The sequence below is a fragment of the Charadrius vociferus genome, unplaced genomic scaffold, assembly GCF_000708025.1.
Source record: "Charadrius vociferus isolate BGI_N301 unplaced genomic scaffold, ASM70802v2 scaffold88, whole genome shotgun sequence".
NCBI lineage: Eukaryota > Metazoa > Chordata > Aves > Charadriiformes > Charadriidae > Charadrius > Charadrius vociferus.
The window spans coordinates 3,957,941-3,977,146 of record NW_009649619.1 but is presented as its reverse complement, the minus strand read 5'-3'; the positions used below and the strand labels follow the sequence as shown (position 1 = coordinate 3,977,146).

General features: G+C 43.7%; 1 protein-coding gene across 3 annotated transcripts in view; it reads right to left on the bottom strand.

Moving 5' to 3' along the window:
• The window catches only part of CRMP1 (collapsin response mediator protein 1), a 51,952-nt gene that overhangs the window by 7,174 nt on the left and 25,572 nt on the right, over nucleotides 1–19,206 (bottom strand). For all 3 annotated transcript variants that reach the window (XM_009890537.1, XM_009890539.1, XM_009890538.1), the window contains exons 7-12: nucleotides 14,639–14,700; nucleotides 12,875–12,955; nucleotides 9,551–9,619; nucleotides 7,400–7,520; nucleotides 6,150–6,306; nucleotides 1,498–1,639 (exon numbers count right to left, since the gene is read on the bottom strand). In XM_009890537.1, the coding sequence (XP_009888839.1) occupies nucleotides 1,498–1,639; nucleotides 6,150–6,306; nucleotides 7,400–7,520; nucleotides 9,551–9,619; nucleotides 12,875–12,955; nucleotides 14,639–14,700 (632 nt within the window). The remainder of the gene's footprint in view (nucleotides 1–1,497; nucleotides 1,640–6,149; nucleotides 6,307–7,399; nucleotides 7,521–9,550; nucleotides 9,620–12,874; nucleotides 12,956–14,638; nucleotides 14,701–19,206) is intronic.

Here is a 19,206-nt window from a genome sequence, read left to right as displayed (position 1 = left end):
AATGTGGGAAGACATGTGGTTCATATATAAGGTGATGGCACATGAAACAGAGGTTTTATCAAGCAGGATTTTATACAAGGCACATTACTTGGGAGTTTCAAATAGGTGAGTGTTACTCCTGGCACTCCAAAGAACAGCCAATAAAAGCTTAATGCAGATGATACCATTAGGTTGCTCAGTTATCTAAGGTCCTTTTCTTCACACACTGATGTCCAAGTGGTTTTGTTGCTAGTGCTGGTAATTTCCATTTAAATGTTTTAACGATTTTAAAAGAGAGAAACATATGAGTATTACAAGATTAAATAGAAGATCAAAATTCAGACTCTTTTAGAAACATTTCTTGCAAATTAATTCCATTCTACTATTACTATTACCAAACCTATAAATCTAGGTAATACAACCGCAGTTATAAATTCCTTGCCTGGAGAAATGCCACCACCAACTGAACTTTTTTATACAGTCAGCGGTGGCTTAATAGCAGCTGTACACAGCAGCATTTTGATTTTTCAGTAGACTATTTTGGGGTCTTCCCTGGCAATAAGAGTTCCAAGAAAGAACAAGAGTGCCAAACTTTTTAATACTAAATAAACACTTATTTCCTGCCAGGTAAAACATGAGATTTGCAAAATATCAGCTACTCGGTCATCCAGGACTGAATGTTACCCCAAGTAAATCCCACGTTGCAGCCCGTGCTGCAGCTCCTTCCCTTTGCGGGAGTAACAAAAGGGCAACAGCACTGGCTGGCTGCACCGTGCTTGATCCCGCTTTGCTCCTACATGGCAGATATTTGGAGCTGCTTCTCTGCTTGGAATCTTAATAGCGGTCCCTGGGTGTTAAACACAGTCTGGGAAAAGCGCTCATGAGAGCGTTGTAAATACCACTACTTCCCAGTTTGCAGTATGTGTGGGGCAGGGGGGTGCATATTTGAAGACGGACAAAGGAAGGAGAGTATCATTATATATTAGGATCCATGGAACCATCAAAAAATTGCTAACTTATACCAGCAATCCACTGCAAAATATGCCGGTATGAATTACACGCAATGTTCTCCTTCAAAGCATTTTATAGTCTAGCCTCAGGCTCGGCTGTCATCCATTTGTAATTTCTCAAAAACGATGAGACACTTCCCAAATTCAAACAATCCATTCATCACGTTTATATGGGGTCCGCTTCAAAGTCATTAAACTGCTCCAGATCCTACATCTCTGAGAAGCATCCACTCCGACACCACTGGAAAATTGAGCGGTGTTGTCTGTGAAGCCTCAGGTCTAATAAAACACGATGGTGTTGCACTGTCAAAAGCGAAACACAGCTCTGAGTTTATAAAACTGGAGAAGGTTTTTGAAATAAGCAATTCACCTCATAGTCGCTCTCTCTCAGGGAATTCTCAGAAATATATTAGAAAGTCACTTAAGTACTGGCCAAGAGTCTCCTGGCTTTCATTATTCAGCCAACACTCAATTTCTTTTTAGTCCATAAAAGTAAGTAATTACTTACTACTGCCTTGTCCCAGACAACAGTCATTCTTTCCTCAATTCCATTGACCCCTTCAGGTATCATAGTGAAGTTGTCCTTTCCAATGGCTTTCTGGGCAGTGCTATATGGGCAATGTCCACTTCCCGTCACCTGCAGGTCCCCACTGTGGAGTTAACACACAGAAGGTTTAGACCAGGCGTCACCAAGGTTACCTTGGTCTCAGACTAGCTGTGAATGGACCTTCCGAGCTACACCCCAGAGGCACAGGCTGTAAATCACATCAGCAGCCTTTACATGTTGGCTACAGATCACTGAAGAGCAACAATGGCACTGGACATCTCCACTTTCCCTCAGGAGCACCCTGAACTCCCAGATTATGGCTCCCCGGGTTTCCAGCTGCTTATCGACAGAGATCAGGCACAAGGCCACTAATCAGGACAAAGGATTATTCCAGGATTAAGGATATGATCAGAAGCTTGCATGAAATGTCTGCCACTCCCAAGGTAAATTAATTCATAACCACGTTGAAAAATAATGGCAGATTTTACAATGCAGTCATGAGCATCAAGCTTGTTTCCCTGTATCTCTCCCCTGCATGTATATTTTTCTTGCAATTCTTACACAAGTATTTCTTGTCTGACCTTCCAAAACAGAACCATGAAAATAAAAAAGGAATTTTTTTTGTTTAATTAGAAGACTACATGACAAAGAAAGGCACAGTGCAAGTCAAACACATGCTCTGGATTTATCCAACTTAAAGGTCTTACACAGAAAAAGGCATGGAGTAAAACACAGAAAGAGCTACCAAATAATAATGCTTTTATTTAAGAAGTCATTTTTTTTCAGGCTAGAGAAAATATTTTTCAGAGAGCAGAACTGGATCACAGCTGCTCTCGGGAATAAGGAGGAAGAACATAACCAATACTCAGAATCTTGCAAAAATAGAAAGACAAAAAAAAGATAGGTTCTTCAATATCCACAGGACACAGATGATATTTTTAGGTCTTGATTAAGTTTACAGGAGTCAAACACATTAAAACACACTACAATTTCTCTTCTGTCACACCAGAAGGATGATGTCCCCAAGAGCCTGTCATCCTTTTCTTCAACTGATTATATAAGTTCCAGCTCTGAAACATCTGAATGATCCTGGTCCACAAATTTAGATTGCAGCAAGCGAACAAATAGCCAAGTACGGAGGAAAAAAGGGTCACACATGAATAACTGTACTGCAATTTTCTGGGCTGCCAGCCCTAATGATTGCTGACAGTCAGAAAAGAACCTTTGGCCTCTTTTCTGGTTTTTCACCATGCTCTCATCCATCCATCCATCCACCCATCCATCCATCCATCCATCCAGTTTTCAGCAGAAGCCAAACCCATGTATTTAACAGTAAAAATGCAGCTATGTTTTAGCTACTCCTGATTATTAATGACTGCCTGGTGTTACTCCACAGGATTACACCAAATCCATCAGTTAAACATTCATTTATTCTGACACAATAATAAAGTCGTAAGGTCGCAATGTCATTTCTTCCTCTTTGTCGCTCTTCTGTCAGCTAAGCTTCCTGTGGCTTACCCTCTCTCTCTTTTCTGCACTCTGATGAATAAAACCATGAAAACATGAACATCCCAGCCAGGCCCTGTATCACTGCCCATTTCCCCGAGGTTATGTTGTGCTTCTTACACCACACTATTAATTCCTACACCTCGAAGTTAAAAAGGAGTTGCTTCCTCTGAACTCCATCTTCGCCCTCCTCTGACATTTAACAACGTTGAATGACATGCACTGCACTCCCCAGTCTAATCAACAGAAGACTCCTGAAGCTGAAACATGTCGCTGGAGAGCTGCTCAACACCTCCTGGTTAAGCACAGGGGCACTGCCACTGCCTAGATACACTCTACTGTCAAATGGGGATGAGCATCAGATCAACTAAAAAACTGAGAGACAAGAAGGGATCACCACGGAAAACATCGCCAAAGGAGGGAGTAGTGGGAATTACCAGTGGAAGTATGCGTATCTTTAAATGCCACATCAATGCCTCGTCATCTTACTCTTCACCGTAAACAAGGCTTTCACGGCAGGTTACATCTTCCATGAAGCACCAAGACCTCACACCTCTAGTTCAGAAGAGGTGGCATAGCACAGCGGCAATAATGCAGCAGTACACCAGGGAAGATGGATGGCCCACAGATGAAACAAGGACCAAATCTCAAGGGGCAAATCCAATCTGCAAATCCCGTGAGACACGCTGGACTTTTACACATTTGGCTTTTCAGTGAAAAACTAACACTTTCTGTGGAAAACGGTACAAGCAGTATGCTGCGTACTTGCAGATGATGAATGCTGTAAGGATTTTTTAATGACTGTAAAATATTGGTCTCCTAATGAACAGTGCAATAGAAAAGCAAAATACTGTCTTTACCATCATCCTTGCATGAAATTCCCTACAAGTGCGTGGCAGACTGATAAAATATACAGTTCTTTTCTTAGTTTCACAGTATAGATTTAAAGTATTAAAACTGAAAGCAGGCTAAGCTGCTGTCATTTAAGATCTAGGACTTTAAACCACTAGGAAAAAAAAAGCCATTTTTGCAGGCTTGGAAGATAATGAAGACTTCTGTGACTCCTCAGTTTGTCTTTCTGATGTTAGTGTTAAAAAAAGGCATTATTTGGATTCCAGTTCTAAAAATTCTCTTGCTATTTTAGCCTATCTGTTTTGACCCACATACTATTATTTTGGGACTCTCTTCTAAAAAACATATAGCCGTGTCTGACAGAGTAAAGGGCCCAACATTTCGATACACATTCACATGCGCTGGCTAAGAGCCTTACCCTCACACAATGAGCTTTGCTCTTTACAGTGCTGAGAGTGACGGATCAAACCAGAAAAGTCGTTTTTCTTCCTTGTCCTTATTTTAAGGAACAGAAAGCTCAATTATGGAAAACCATTTCTGCCATCAGACTGTCACAACAGAACAAATTCCTTTGTATTCTCACCAGAACCACATGTGACTCAGAGCTCCACTGTGCATCCATTAACAGTGCTGTCCACGCAGCATCATTAGGAGGGCTGAGTTAAAACGTGGGTTTGGTGGACCGCACAGCCTGGCCCACCGTGTGCAAGGAGAGATGTGCGCGTACTGCAGCAGTGGCACTGATTGACACCAGCGCCCCATCACATGTATGTGCCCCTCCGCCTAAAGGGCAGCTCAGCCCAAGCCTGAATTACAGAGACAGGGACATTCTATTCCCAGCCACACAGGCACTGTTGGCCATACAGCCTACCAGTTACTCATGTGGAAAACTAACCTCAGGAGGAAATGTTTTCTGCAGACCAATGGGGTCACTTTTAGGGTTCAAATTCTACTGCTCCATCTAAAGAACTGGAAATCCTAGAAAGGGGAGGCAGCAGATGAGATGACACACCACGTGGTGTTAAATAAGGTTTTGAATGGTAAGAGTTCCTCACTCCAGGACTAGCAATCTGTCCTGGTGGGACTTCAGCTGTGAATTTCTGTATCATTTCAAAGCAGATGGTCTTTTGCTTAAGCTAAAGAAGACCCACAGTTGGCTACAGGCAGGAAATACTTTGAGAGACGGGTTTACAGTCTGTGTTGCTGGCGAGGCGTTGCTGATGTCTTCTTTTCTACATTAGAAAGACACTACTCCTCTGCTGTCCACGTTCCTTTCATCTCTCTAGTGATAACCCTCTGCCTGCCAACCTGAAGACAGTCAGCCCCTACCTCTGTCCTGTCAAGTGATGACCTCCAGTCACCAGCCTGTCTCCACCTGAGTCCCTGACAGTCTCCTTTGTAAGCCACTCTGGCCACTTTCTCCTGCCTGACACATCTCGCTATATGTACCACTTATCTTTGCTGTTTTCCAGCTTGAGGACCCTGGAACCTATAAAGACACAAGGCAACCTAAAAGTAAAAACAAGGCTGCGAGAACTAAACACAAGTAAACTTACATGATGAAGGCAAACTACCATGTCAGAAGTTTCAATATACAGGTGCTAAAACCACTGAACTCTGCTACAAACACTTAAGGTTTAGTTTAGGACAGCCTAATTCTCAAAAATCCTCACAGCTTACAGCCCCACACCAGCTTTGACAAAAAAAAAAAAAATGCAGCAGGAAACTTTTCTTGGTTCTACGTATCTCTGCATTCAGGGACAACCCTGATCTCAGGAGCTGTGCTTGCCAGGTATGACCAGAGCTTAAAACTGAGTCTCTTCTCACTGTCAGGGATCTAACCACCAGGCTGTTGCTTATGCTGGACGGTGAGGATGCCATCTGATCATATGTTAACAATTTGGCTGAAGAAAACAGAGAACTAGGGAGAAAGCCAGTTCGAAGTCCTGGGCTAAACGCTATCTAGCTGCACAACTAGGAATCACTTGAAAAGCAGAAAGAAAAAGAATTAATTCCTGAATAGCCAGCAGTTGCCTCTCTATCATGCTAACCAGGAGCTGGAGAGCCCATGCCTGCTCACCTGATCGACAGCGTAAACACAGGGATATAACCATCCCTGGTTTTCTACAGCCCTTCCTTGCTGTTTCATGTACGAGACTGATCTAAAGGAAACCGAACTGATCCCTAGATGCTTCATCCCATGTGGCTTTCGCACTTGCCTGAGCATCAGCCTGTAAAAATAATGAAGATCTTACCATGCTAAGAGTGAATTTAAGTGATCTGGAGTGGTAGGATCAGGGCTCAGAGGTGGCGAGGTCACAAAAGCTGCAGCCTTTGCCCAGTTTTTGCTCCAGTAATGTGTCCCATCTGTCCCCAAGCTGGCAGTGATCGGCTCTCCAAAAACAAGGGGACCTTGGGGAAAGCAAAGATATACAGGAACTGATTACAACCCACTCTCTCTTCAGCACATTATACTGCTCGCTGCATGCAGCCATGTATGATTTACACATTGCTACATGGCCAGCGTAGCTCCCAGAAAATTCATCAGCCCTGGCTTTGTCTAGTTGATAAAAAATTAATCAGGAGACTCTCTGAGCTACACATGCTTTTGATCAGCATATTTACAAAGCTCCCTTTCTAGTCCAGAAGGAGACAGTTCAGATCTGGTTTTAATTTGTACTGTTTTAATCACAGCCGTGCTCTCTCTGCTGCTCCAATTCGGAGTGCATTTAGGTGGAGGATGGGCTCCAGCAGACAGATGCCTTTTTACTACTCCCAGGTTGGGCACAGCACCAGCAGATAGCAGCATATGGTCCCCAGCACCATACTCCAAGTCTCCAAGAATACAAATATCAAGACGGTATTTTGCTCTTTGGCTCTTCCATATTGCTCACGCGCTTTGTAGCACCAACCAGCAGAACAGTCCTGACTCACAAATGCGGCTTCGAACGCGGCTGCCTCCAGGCTCTCAAGTCCCTTTTGGGTGCTTTGTAACCTGGGTTCCTCCACGGCCCCAGCAAGCAGTGTCATCCCGCAGGTGTCCCCTGTGCACATCTGATGGGGTCAGCCTCCAGCAGCAAGGCCAGGAGCGAGCACCAGGCATCTCTAATAGCAGATTCACTGCCCAAGCCACTCCTTAGAGGGCAATACCCCGAAATACTCCCCAAAAGGCACAGAGGATGTGCTCGGCCCTGTTAGGAAGAAAATACCTCCCTCCCAAGAACAGACATACAGCAGTATAAGGGAAAAGTAAAAGAGATCATAGGATAAAGAAGAGTCACAACACAATCTTCAAGGGGACGGGGGGTGCTTATAGTTTGTGGGGAAGAGCTTCTCAATTGAAAATGCAGAAGGATCTCCCTTCAGTTTTCCCAGCCCTAAATATTTAAGGTCTGTGATGGTGTTACCATTCTTTGGTAACCTCTCCCTGTACCTTGGGTCAAGATGTACAGCTTCTATTAAAAAAAAAAATAATCAGTTTGGGTGAGACAAGGAAGTCTCTTACCTTTCTTTCTGGCCAGTGCAATGATATCAGCCGCACTTTTGCTCATCACCTTGGTGATGTACACTGGGCAGTTTATTCGACTGGCAATGGTGATGGCACGGAAAACTGCTTCTGCTTCAAGCTGAGGGAAAAAAGGAGGAAGAAAGTTAACTGCAAAAGCAGGCTGAAGAAGAAATGAAGGGGAGGACTGAGCCATATTTCTCACTGTTTATCAAGAATTCTTCAGGGGCTGATTCTGCTTTTTCCATAGAGACAGACACAGTGCTGGGAGAGAGGGAGCTAACCCAGCCTCAAGACACTTCACGTTAGGAGTGACCACAGCCAGGCTGGACTCGCCAACAGGGTACCCCTGTCCCGGCACAAATATAGCTCCCTGGCTCCCTGCACCCCAGGAAAGGTCTGGTCTGAGCAGCTGATGGGGCTCCTCCTTATCTCCTTCCCACCTTTCTGCTTCAGACTTCTACCCTGCAGTTGGAAGGAGAATGAAGCAAGGAAACATTGCCCCAGCTCAGAGACAACCTCTGAGCTCTCCCTGGCAGCTTACCCTATGCAACCTTTACATAAGGATGAGATGACAGCGAATGTGAAGTATTCCCAAACAGCAACTTCAGCACTACGGACTGAATTTAGCCCATAATGCATAAAAGCCTTTGAAGCATCGCCCAGTAAGTCCCCTCTGTCAGCAAGCATAAAGGCAATCTCCTCCCAGGGAGCCATCTGGGACGTAGGCACACAAAGCAGTCATCTTCAGACAGAGGAGCAGTGTTTCCCAGTGGCTCCAGAGACTCCTTTTCCCACTCATCAGTTTTATACCTCCTTCCCAGATGGACTCACAGTATTGGCATTTTAATATCTAACTCCTTTGTGACTGAAAATATTGACTCCATGGTACGGAAATTTCTCTCCAAGAGTTGTGCTAGAAAAGTTGAGCAATTTAGCCCTTCCAAAACCACACGGGCTTAATTCTTCACAGTTTTGTGAAGTATTTTTTCTTAAATCAGACTGTTGCTCCAGGTTGTCCTAGGACTTTGATCACAACATTTGCTCTGGAAGCCCCAAACACGCCTGCAGAAGACCAGGGAAGGAAACAGGACCTCTGTACCTCAGTGCTGGGGCTGAGATGCACCATCAGAAAGATGCAACATTCCTTTCTGGAAACTGCAAATGCAGATTTTCTTTAGGCATTTGTTCTCATTAAAAGGAAACGACTGTTCTTTTAGAGTAATTTAGGTGGAAGTTAAACAGCAAAATGAAAAAGTACATTAAAAGTTCAATAGAAAATGTGACCAATTAAGCTGATTCCTTCTGCTCGATGAGAGGTTATATAAAGATCTGCAAACCACAACAATCTCTTCAAGTTTAGCCTCAGATCCCCAGGGCCTTGTCTCTTTAGTCTTCAAGGAAAGCAGTCACTTCCCACTACCGCCCTCCATCATCCCATTAACAGCCTGAACTGTGTACATTAAGGGATATCCACATGTCTCCATGTTTTCCTTCTCATTAAAGAAACCCCTTCCAGATGCCTGAGACGATCCTTGCCAGAGCCTGGTTTTTATTATAAGAGAGTTGCATGAAATGAGCTGCCTTGCAGCATCTTTCCATTCTCACATATTCGCATTTCTACAGTCTTCATTTCTACTACAAACGTATCTGCCAGCATAAATGTAGGTTTATATGTGAGTGTATACATGTGCATGGCGTATAGACACACACATGCATCTTAGAGGAGGTTTGCAGACAAAGCATTTTAATGAATGCAGTTACTCCAAAGCCTAACCCACAAGATGCACGGCTGATTTTTACCCTGGTAAGCCCATTTTTTTTGTCATCACAAATCTAATCACAAGGGTCACACTCAAAAATACACGCATGCCCACGCCCGGGGCAGCAGGAGCTATGGGTCCTGAGTGGTACAAGGACACGCTCCTCCCTGGACCAAGGGAACGCACCTGCTGCGGCAGCAAAAGGGCATTTCAGGCAAACAAACAGGCTGAAGGGGACCTGGACTTTTCAAGGCTTTAAATAATACTGGAAGAGGCAGTGGGAGAAGCAGCCTGTTGCCTTCCCCCACGCACATACAGAAGCCAAGCTCTGGTACTGCATGCTCAACAAAATATTTCCATGAACGACAAAATGAGTGAAGTCTCTTACCTCCTCGGGCCTGCTCAGGGCATGTCCCTCAGGTCCGGTGATTCCCATCTCCAGGATACGCTTTTGTTCCTGCAACATAGCAGATAAATGCTGACAACCGCTCCAGGACGAGACCCTTGCGCCAGGCATCCTCTGGTGGGTTAACAGCCATCTTGTCTGGCTGTCCCTCGTCCGTCTGTGCAAATGCAGCTGCGTAAGCCTGCTGCCGGGGGAGGAGGACTGAAAACACTGGCTCTAAACTGGTGCCATACCACCCCGGCGCCTGCTCCGCGCAGCCAGCACAGATTTCAGGAGAAGATTTGTCACTGCAGTGCGACAGAGCGTATCTGTGCCACGAGCTGCTGGGCTGCACCATCGGAAGTCTCCTCTGCCCTCCAGAAAGTCTTATGTGACACCAAGACACCAACCCACGGAACAGGCTTCAATCAATATAGTAAATAGTAATTATGGATATTTCCAGCCTGCGATTCTTTCTTTACTTGCACAAGTTTCTCTCTGGCTGCAATCCATGAAGCGCTGTTGGTCTTCCTTAAATTTTTAGCACGGCTGACACTTTATCAACGAAAGTCTTGCCTTTCACATCCAGTTTTCTGACACACTTTTTTTCCTACAGAGTGATTCACTACATTTATGTTTTCGTGAAAGCAAAACAGTGCCCTCTAGTTCTGAGGGCAGCGTGCCCAGACCAAAAAGCCCATCTTAAGACCAATGGGGGTTTGCCAGAAGCAATCTGTGCTATCCAGGTTCACAGCAGTGAGACAAATTTTTTAAAACAGACAAAAAACTTCACCTATCTTTTCATTTAAAGTCAAGCAGTGGTACTGGAACAAATTTCCCTTTTTGCAGAAAATGGTGGTCAACCACTTCTGATGTGAGGTTGGTCCAGGTCTGCCAACAGAGCAGAAGTGGGACAAGAGCTGTTGATGTACCTCCCACCCTCGCCTGCCCTGCCCACAGGTTTCTAATGAGCTGAGTTCAACAGATGTAATGACTCTGTGATACAGACAAATATCCCCTAGAGACCAGGATGAAGTTACCAAACATACTTTACTGTGTCATCTAATAAATATTTGATCCCAGGTCTCTGAGGGTGAAAAACTCGCACATTACCAACATACTCCAGCAAAACCTGAGCAAGTTAATATTCACATATATTTTTGCCTTTGCTGCAATCAATCAAGGCTGAAGAGGCATTAATAAGAATATATTATTCTGCCTCTGTAATTAAGATTATTTTGGTCAGAAAATCATGATTTTTCACAGGTATTCTTAAAAATAGCTGTTCTAAATCGTTAATGCAACAACTCTGAACAGTGCCAGTTAAAGACTTCAGATAATTAAAATACAACAAAAACTAAAGTTGCAACTGTATAATACAAAAAATAGCAAGATGGAAAAGAATGGAACACAAAGTAGGATAGATTTGCATCTTGAAAGAAGTAATAAAATCAGATCACATGATAAAATTACCCACTGTAAGAGGATTTGATAGTGCTAATAAGATAGAATAGTAGTTTGGTAAGATCAAATTTGGATTTTCACACAGGATAGTCCCGAAAAACCTCCCTGCAGGCAGCTTTCTTTTCACGATTCAAATAATCCTTCTAAATAAAAGCATATTTTGCTATAGAACACAATTTACATTTCTTTACTATTTCCTCTTTTCCTAATATTTTTTTTGTCCCGTATGTTCATAGTCCATATCTGTATATTAAAGCTGATCAAACAAAAATCTAACTGCAACAGATTTCCATCAGAAATGCAATGCCACGAGTGCGCCTTGATTTTAATGGGCAACGTATCAAAACACCACAGGTGCTATTTGATTTGTTTCGTTTTGCCATCACCACAGTACTATTGACTCACTAGGTTTCTTATTATTAATTTTCGTTCTACTGGATACTTTATGTTGCATTAAAACCACAAATTAAATCATGCTAAACTTCAAGGGAAGTTTTTTTCCCTCTTGAATCCAAATGAGGGTTTTCACCTAGTTTCAGTGAGGGAAGAACACAACTGCACTGTATGTGCCTGTTGCCTCCTCATTAGTTAACTTTTGAGCCTAGTGGTTATTTTCGCCAAACTTGAAGGGAAGAGGGAAAGACAACTCTCAAAGGGGGTAAATTCCTACCAGGCAGATCAAGGACAGAATCCCACCAAGGGGAAAACAAAAAAATAAACCCATGTGGGCAAGAGCCCTTACACGCTGCCCAAACACTCAAAAGGTCACTTGAGGTTCTCCTTTAACCACGAGACAAGGTGGCTTCCCTAGTCCAGATCTCAAAGACAACTTGTTTTTAGCTATTGTAATTTCCCTGCCAGCTCTGCAGCCTAGTCCTTAGCGGATAAGCCAGCAGATGAAGAGCTCAGCAGATAAATCAGTCAGCTCACTTGGAGCCTCAGGGACCTCAGAGGGGCTCCACGCACGTACGAGGGATCAGAGGAGGGAGACATCTCCGCAACAGCCTTAAGAGATTCATCTGCCACAGATGTGTAAAGTCATAACAACACCCACCCAAACCCACCTATTCTGCTTTACAGGGGAATCCTGGCCTCTGAAACACCAGTGGGAGGTTTACTATTGACGGCTGTCCTTGGGATACCTCTGTTGCACAGATCAGTGCTACGGCACACTCCAGTGTGAGGACAGTACCTACGCGGGGGACCTGACCTGCCAAGACTGCACTGGGGATCTGGGACACTTTAGTGGAACATACTGAATTTAAGCCCAATTTCCTGGTTCTGAAAGGCATCTTCAAAGAGCATGACTTACTTACACTTTAACACACATTTTTGAAATGTTTAGAAGATCACAGAGGCTTCTTATTCTCAAACTTCACAGATATAAGAATATTATCAAAAATAAATAGGTCTGAGAGCTTTACCACCCACTCCAAACTCACTACGCTGCTTATGCTGATAGCTGAAGCAAGAGACATTAGGATAAGGCTTCCCATCTCCACTTTTTGTCCCCAAAATCTCTGAGCAAGGCTTTACATTGTGCTGCTTCGCTTGCCTCTGCCAGATTGAGAAGAGATCTTCCTGCTTCCTTCTGCCCCCCTCACCCAGTCCTCATCTGCTGCCAGGGCAAGGAGCGGTCTGGATCACTGCTTTACCTCATGGATGCTCTGCCAAAGCATGGAGAAGGGCCTCCATCCTCTCATCCCAGAGGTTACACCAGCCGTGTGCAGGACATCAGACCCCATTAAGGCACTAACTCAGTAGTTCCTTTTTTTCCTACCCACACTCTGACTGGAGGGGTTTACTTCTCCTCTCTTGTGTCTATCTTCTCACAAAGTGAAGCAAAAATGACAGTTCACTCACCTGAGCTATCAAGTCTCCATTTTCAGCGTGGACCAGGATAACAGCCCCAAGGCTTTTTAGAAAGGTAAAGGCTTCATAAAGCTGCAGGTAGTGCAAAGAAGGAAACACTGTTGAATAAGGAAAACACATTACCTAACACTCACACCTCCCTGTTCATCTCAGTTTTGCTCCTTCTATGCTGGTAATGGCCTAGGCGAAGAGCCAGTTATGTCCCTTTTCCACTCTCCAGGAGAATTTATCTGCTAGGCATTGAATTGCCCACCCCCTCCCACGCCAGCCAGCCCCAGGACCAGCCATTGCCCTTCTGCACCGAGACAGGCTCAACAAGGTTGAGCCAGGTCCCAAGCAGGGTTGCACCTCCCTCGGACATAGTGCCTCCCCGGGACCCTTGTACTGCAGGGCCACCTCCTCACGCCCTCCCGTGCAGGTCTCAGCTTAGCGAGTGCTGTCTTTTCTGTAGTTTTAGCAAATGTAAAATGGAATTATTGCCATTCCATCACAATAATCAATGGACTACAGACACTTTTAGTACAGCTAAAACACCTCTTCTCTGAAGTACAGGCATTTTGCATCATCTTCTTAGAGCAGACAGTGTCAAGCATTCACCAATGTCTTTAATTCTGCAGTTAAAAGCTGGAATGTTTTCTCTAGAGCATTTTTTTAAAATAATTTTCTAAGATTCAAAACTCATCCATACAGAAGGGTAATAGTTGATCCTTCCTATTGCTTTCACCGAGAATTTCTGAGCACAGATCTACTGAAATTTTAGTTCCCTTTCCAATTTAGTTCCCTTAGCCAACACGTTCCCTGTTTAAACCAGACTTCAGTAACGTGGGAGCCCAGTTTTCAAACACAGACAAAATACCGAAGACATGGTTTCTTCACTGTCCACTTTTGCACTAGGGCACTTCAGCTAGCGTTGAAAGGGTCCGAATGCAGCTTGCAACATGCGCATTAAACAAGGTAACAGGCACTAGTCCAGCCACACATTAAACATTTTGATGTATTTCTCCTGGCAGTTCCAACAGGGAGTTGAATTTAACAGGCACTGCCTCTCAGAGAATATTTATATGTTATTATGTCTAAAATTCCAATTAAAACCACATGTATTGGAGGTGTAACAACAGTTATTTAAGAGATGGAGAGCTATAGCTCTGGGAATAAGTAAGAAAGAAACATTTTCTCAACTGAATAAGCAAACATTATTACTACTAACAGATGCCATTGTCCATTTACAATGACCTACTACTCGTGAATGAGAAAGCTGAAGAGTCTGGAATCTGTAATGAGCTCTGGACAAACAAGCTCATTGTTATCTCCAGCTCTAATGAGAAAAGGCCACCTCCCCCAAACAGCAACTCCACTCAGCTGTTTGCAGCAACCAAGAAACTCTTGAAACCTCAAAACTGCCTCTGCCTCGAGTGCTTCATCTTTTCTTCCCTCTCTGACCCAGAGTCCTTGAAAGGTAACAGCAAAATAAAGTGATGGCAAAATCCTGAGCAGTGCTGAGTGGCTGCAATGTGGGGAGACACCAGAAAATCTTTGCAGAAAGCGAATGTCAAACACCTGAAGGAACATACACAGATGTTCAACATTGCTCAGCACTGGCCCTCCAGAGAGAACTCCCCCACTGCACACTGCCCCCAGTGCCACTCAGGTCAGTGGGAACGTTTCTCTGGGATTCAACCTTAGCAACTCCTCAAGTGTTGGGAGACAACAGAAGAGAGGACAGATCACAGCAATGAAAAGCATTCAGAGCAATACCTGGCTGTCGGACATTTGGTAGAGGTCTTTGTAGGCCATGTAGACTTGAAAAGAGTTCACACCTGTTCCAAGACAAAATTCAAATGTGTTGCCATGTAAGTGGATTCTTAAATTGCATTTGAATAAAAACTTCAGGAAAAATAAGTCATAGAATTTGTCTGGGTGAGGCTTTTCACCAGTGATTGCCAGAAATAAAGCATGGCTTCACAGCTGCATTACAGCTGCTAGGACTAGAAGCCTGAATCCCCTCTTCTCTGGAGGAATTTCTTGGGACTCTGTGGACTGCCTGTGTTCAGCCCTGGAGCAACCCAGCCACCACCGCAAACACAGACAAGTGATGGTGGCTAAAGCAAGCATGTAAAGTTCATGAAGTTTAAAAAAACTTATGCAAGGTTGTGTGAACGACTGGTTTTCTTTCTAGGTTTCTTTAGCTAATAGAAAAAACAGTTCAGCTTGACCTGAAACTGTGCTTTCTAATAGATAAATTTCTCGTCAGGTTTCCCAAGAGTGCTGAGCAGCTGTAGGAATTGTGTATCTGAATTTGCACACAGACTTGCTCTTTCTTGACCCTACTGCCCAAAGCACCCAGCTTAGCTCATGGCAGACACTGGAAAGGGTTGGAAGCAAAGCCTGGAACCAGTTACAAGGGCAGCTCACCATACCTCTCTTCCCACCTTCCAAAGATGGAAGGATTTACATTGGCAGTCATACAAAACCAGGAAAGACGACAGCTCCAAATTTTAGAAATCAGTAAGAAATGCTAGTGTCGAGTGTCGGTTACCAAGAACCAACGGTATTCAAACCCCTACAAATTTTGCTATTTATTTCAAAGATTCAATTATGTACACAGCTTCGCATTCTAATGGACTGGGAAATCCAAACATCTTCTGTTCATACTTCCTGTACATTTGAATTCATATAAGTTCATAAATTTGCCTTACTCTTTAGTCTACTGACAACATCCCCAGTTTGGTACAGAGACTGATGTCAGAGTTTTCTAGCTTAAAAGAAAAGTAAATTCTAAGCTGTCTAAGCTGCGTATGCTGCATTTCAAAATAGCTGTCATGAAAACTGTGCTTCCTGGGGCAAGAGGAAAAAGAAAGAGATCTGTTCATGTTATTCATGTTGTCTACACAAAATGTACAAGGCTCTCTGATGAAGATGTAACTCCTTCCTGAGTTTAGAATGAGCAAATATGTCCTCAGGCGGAGGGTAAGGCTCTTCACACACACACACACAAAGTTTGTTTATTCACAATTACAAGACTAAAATACCCCAGGATACATGCAGGATAAAGCCTTGAAATGATCCCTAGTATTATGTCTTCCTGCTAAGTCCAGGCAGCTGAGGGAGAAATACAAAGCGGGAGCTGGCCCCTCCTTCCCGACTGCCATGCTGAGCAAATCCAGTCTGGACCATGGAGCCCCATCAGCCCATCCTTTCTTCTTTTTTTCCTGTTTCTCAAGTTCCCGAAAAACACGCATGCCCTTTACTAACTCTAATTCCTCAGTCCATTCCTCATCACACAGTTTCAAAGTACTCAGTATGTCCCCACTTTAAAACCTTTAAGCTTGACTACATCTTTGCTGGAACCAATGCTTACAGCCTCCTGCCTGCAGCCCCATCTCCCACCGGCTGATCACAGCAGCCTCCAGCACATCTGCCCGACCTGCCTTGAAGGAAAGCTGTTTTCTCGTCACAAACCCACTCAGTGTCTCAGATGTCAGCTGCCTGGAAGCCACCTTTCTGCATGGGTGACCATGCACACATAAAGCAATGAGAGACATGTCAAGGCTGGTCCAAGACATGCCGACTAGCCTCAGTGATGGCACAGGTCTGAATCTTCTCATACGTGTTTCTCTGTAAGGAAGGAGCTACTTATTTGGGTATGGGTTACCTATTGCTCTCCCTTATCCACTGGGATATAGCCAAAGGTAATTCATTTTATCACAATCCCACAGGAGATGAGGCAGCTTTCTCTAGGTACTGTGGTTGGAAGACATACATTGACCCAAGTAATATATATTCTCTTCCTTTTTCTTTTACTGCCTTTGTATCTTCTCAGGACCTTTTCTGACCTTGGTACGATGACTATGAGTTTTGCCCCCACTCACATTAGTGTTCTCCCTGAAGTCAATGAGAGTAGGAGGGATCCCAGCAGGGATCCTGCTGTGGGATCTTGAGGCTGTCCCCTACCAACAGCTCCCACAGTGCAGAAGCAGAGTTCTCCCATCTAAATGCACATCCACACCCTCAGCTACCACATCAGACACGTACAAAGTGGAAGGGCATCTCACATGTTGCCTCTAGGGCTAACAGGAGAGATGGTCTGAACCATTCTGTCTTGCAAAGAGAGTACTTCTACAAGATACCAAGATAAAATAACACCAATTTATATCTACAGGTGTCCAAGATTAGACTCTTCCCCTAATGCCTTGATCTGGTGTCTCAACCTACTCATTGGAAATATGTGGCTTTTCAAAAGCCCTGGTCCATGGCCTAGTGACTATAACACTTAACATTTGTTACACACTACATTCTTGTAGTATGTCCTACTTGCTCATGCACCAGGAGCATTCAACTGATCCTCTGCAATTTCAGACAGTGCTACAGTTTTTTTTGAACAGTGACAAAGTGCAGTAGTTAAAGGAATGAGTGAGGCCTCTGTCAACACATTTCAGGCTGTCGTTCCTTTGCATATACAGGAGAAGTCCAGTCCCAAATTAGCTGCCGAAATGCTATAAGCCTGAGTCTTTATAACCAACACCGATTCTACAAAATCTCCAGGCCCTTCCAAAGCCTGTGTCTCTTTAAATTAGCTTTGTATTGATTTACAACTGATTAATTACTCGATTATACCTCATGACAAGGCACCTCAACAGCAGCTCTGCAAGCTCCCCTGTTATTCATGCCGAGATTGCATTAGGCACACGCGGCACTGAAACGTGATCAACTGAGCCCTGGTACCCAGCTAACTCATCCACCAGACAATCAGCCCAGAACAAATTCAATCCAGATTCCCAGCTGATGAAAACCAGTGTCGCTCCATTGACATCAAGTCTATTTGCACCAGCTGGCTCAAATGTTTCCAATTATCAGCAGATATTATTCATTAATTTGAAAGCCCTTGCCACGCTGAAATATTTCCTATTGTGCTTGTGCTTTCATACTCGCCCTTACCTTATGCCTCCAAACACATGACAGTAATTCACGTTGACTGCCTGGGACATACTGCAGCATCCGTGAGAACAAAGGTGACCTCCTAATGCTATCGCTGCCCAAGAGGCCACCAAGGGCCCCATCACACATCCCGGTTCAGGAACCGATGAACAAATTCCTGCTTCCCCTGAAGACTGGAAGGCGGGCCAGATTTATATTGAAAACCCACATTTCGATAGGTGGAGAAAACTATTAACCTAACTGTCTGCACCAGGCTTTTAATGTAAGCCTTTGGGCAAATTTGGGAGTGCTGAGCCATCTCTGATCTGGGAACTCTGGAAAATAGTATCTAACCTTTGAAACAAGGCACAGTATACTGATCTGAGAGTACAGTCAGCTAATGCACAGCAGCGTATCCGTGTTAACGCTGATAGCAGGGAAACAGCACAGATTTGGCACCATCAGTGTTGACATATGTCACCACCTTGTAAAAATCACCTACGTTATAAAGACCCATGTAAGACCAGCTGCAGTTTCTCTAAATTATGTGTAATCTTGCTGATTGAAGGGTTTTGTAGTAAAATCTGGTTACACAGCACATGTACTGCTAGCATGCTGCAATACAGGATAAATCCCCCTAGGTGACTGCACCTCCATAGTATCTCAGCAAACAACTGCTCACTCAAAAATACGATTTTGCTTTGTTTTTCTACTTTGACAGTAAATTTCTCTATAAATCTTTCAAATCTGAGTCATCACTAGCACTGCACCTGACAAAGGACGCTGCGTACACATATTACTTAGACTTCCCAACACAAGGTACCCATGGTAATTAAATACCGTTTCGGAATATATTTCCTAATTAACACACATACCTTCTCAAGAAAAGTATGAAGTTAAAAATATTTGAAAAAATATGTTTCTGGAAAGAAAATCCATGCTGTTAGGCAGAATTTTAAGGAACTAGATCTAAACCAGGATTTTCTGAAGGCTAGATTCAATTTCCCACACATAAGTATCTGGTGCCATCAAGATGCCCTCCATACATGAAACTACCATGCTGAGCTGGCATGTATGGAAAATGAAACCTTATGAAAGGTTTTTTCTGTGCTATTCCGGAGTGGTAGCTGGAGTACAGGTAGGGTAACCTACAGCACCTCACATGATAGTAAACCTGTTAACTGAACTGAATCAAGCCCATAAGTGTCTGAAATAGATTCCTAAGTGAGTGACCTGGTTTTTGTCAGTCCTGAAACAAAGCATCTTCTAGTGACTTCAGGGAAAGCCACTGGAGAGCAAGCACTTGAGAAAATCAGGACATTTTTTCAATATTAGGTACCTAACTTTAGCATCTCTTTTTTCTAATAACTTGAACCTATTTTAAAAATATTGGCATGTTTTATAAAAAA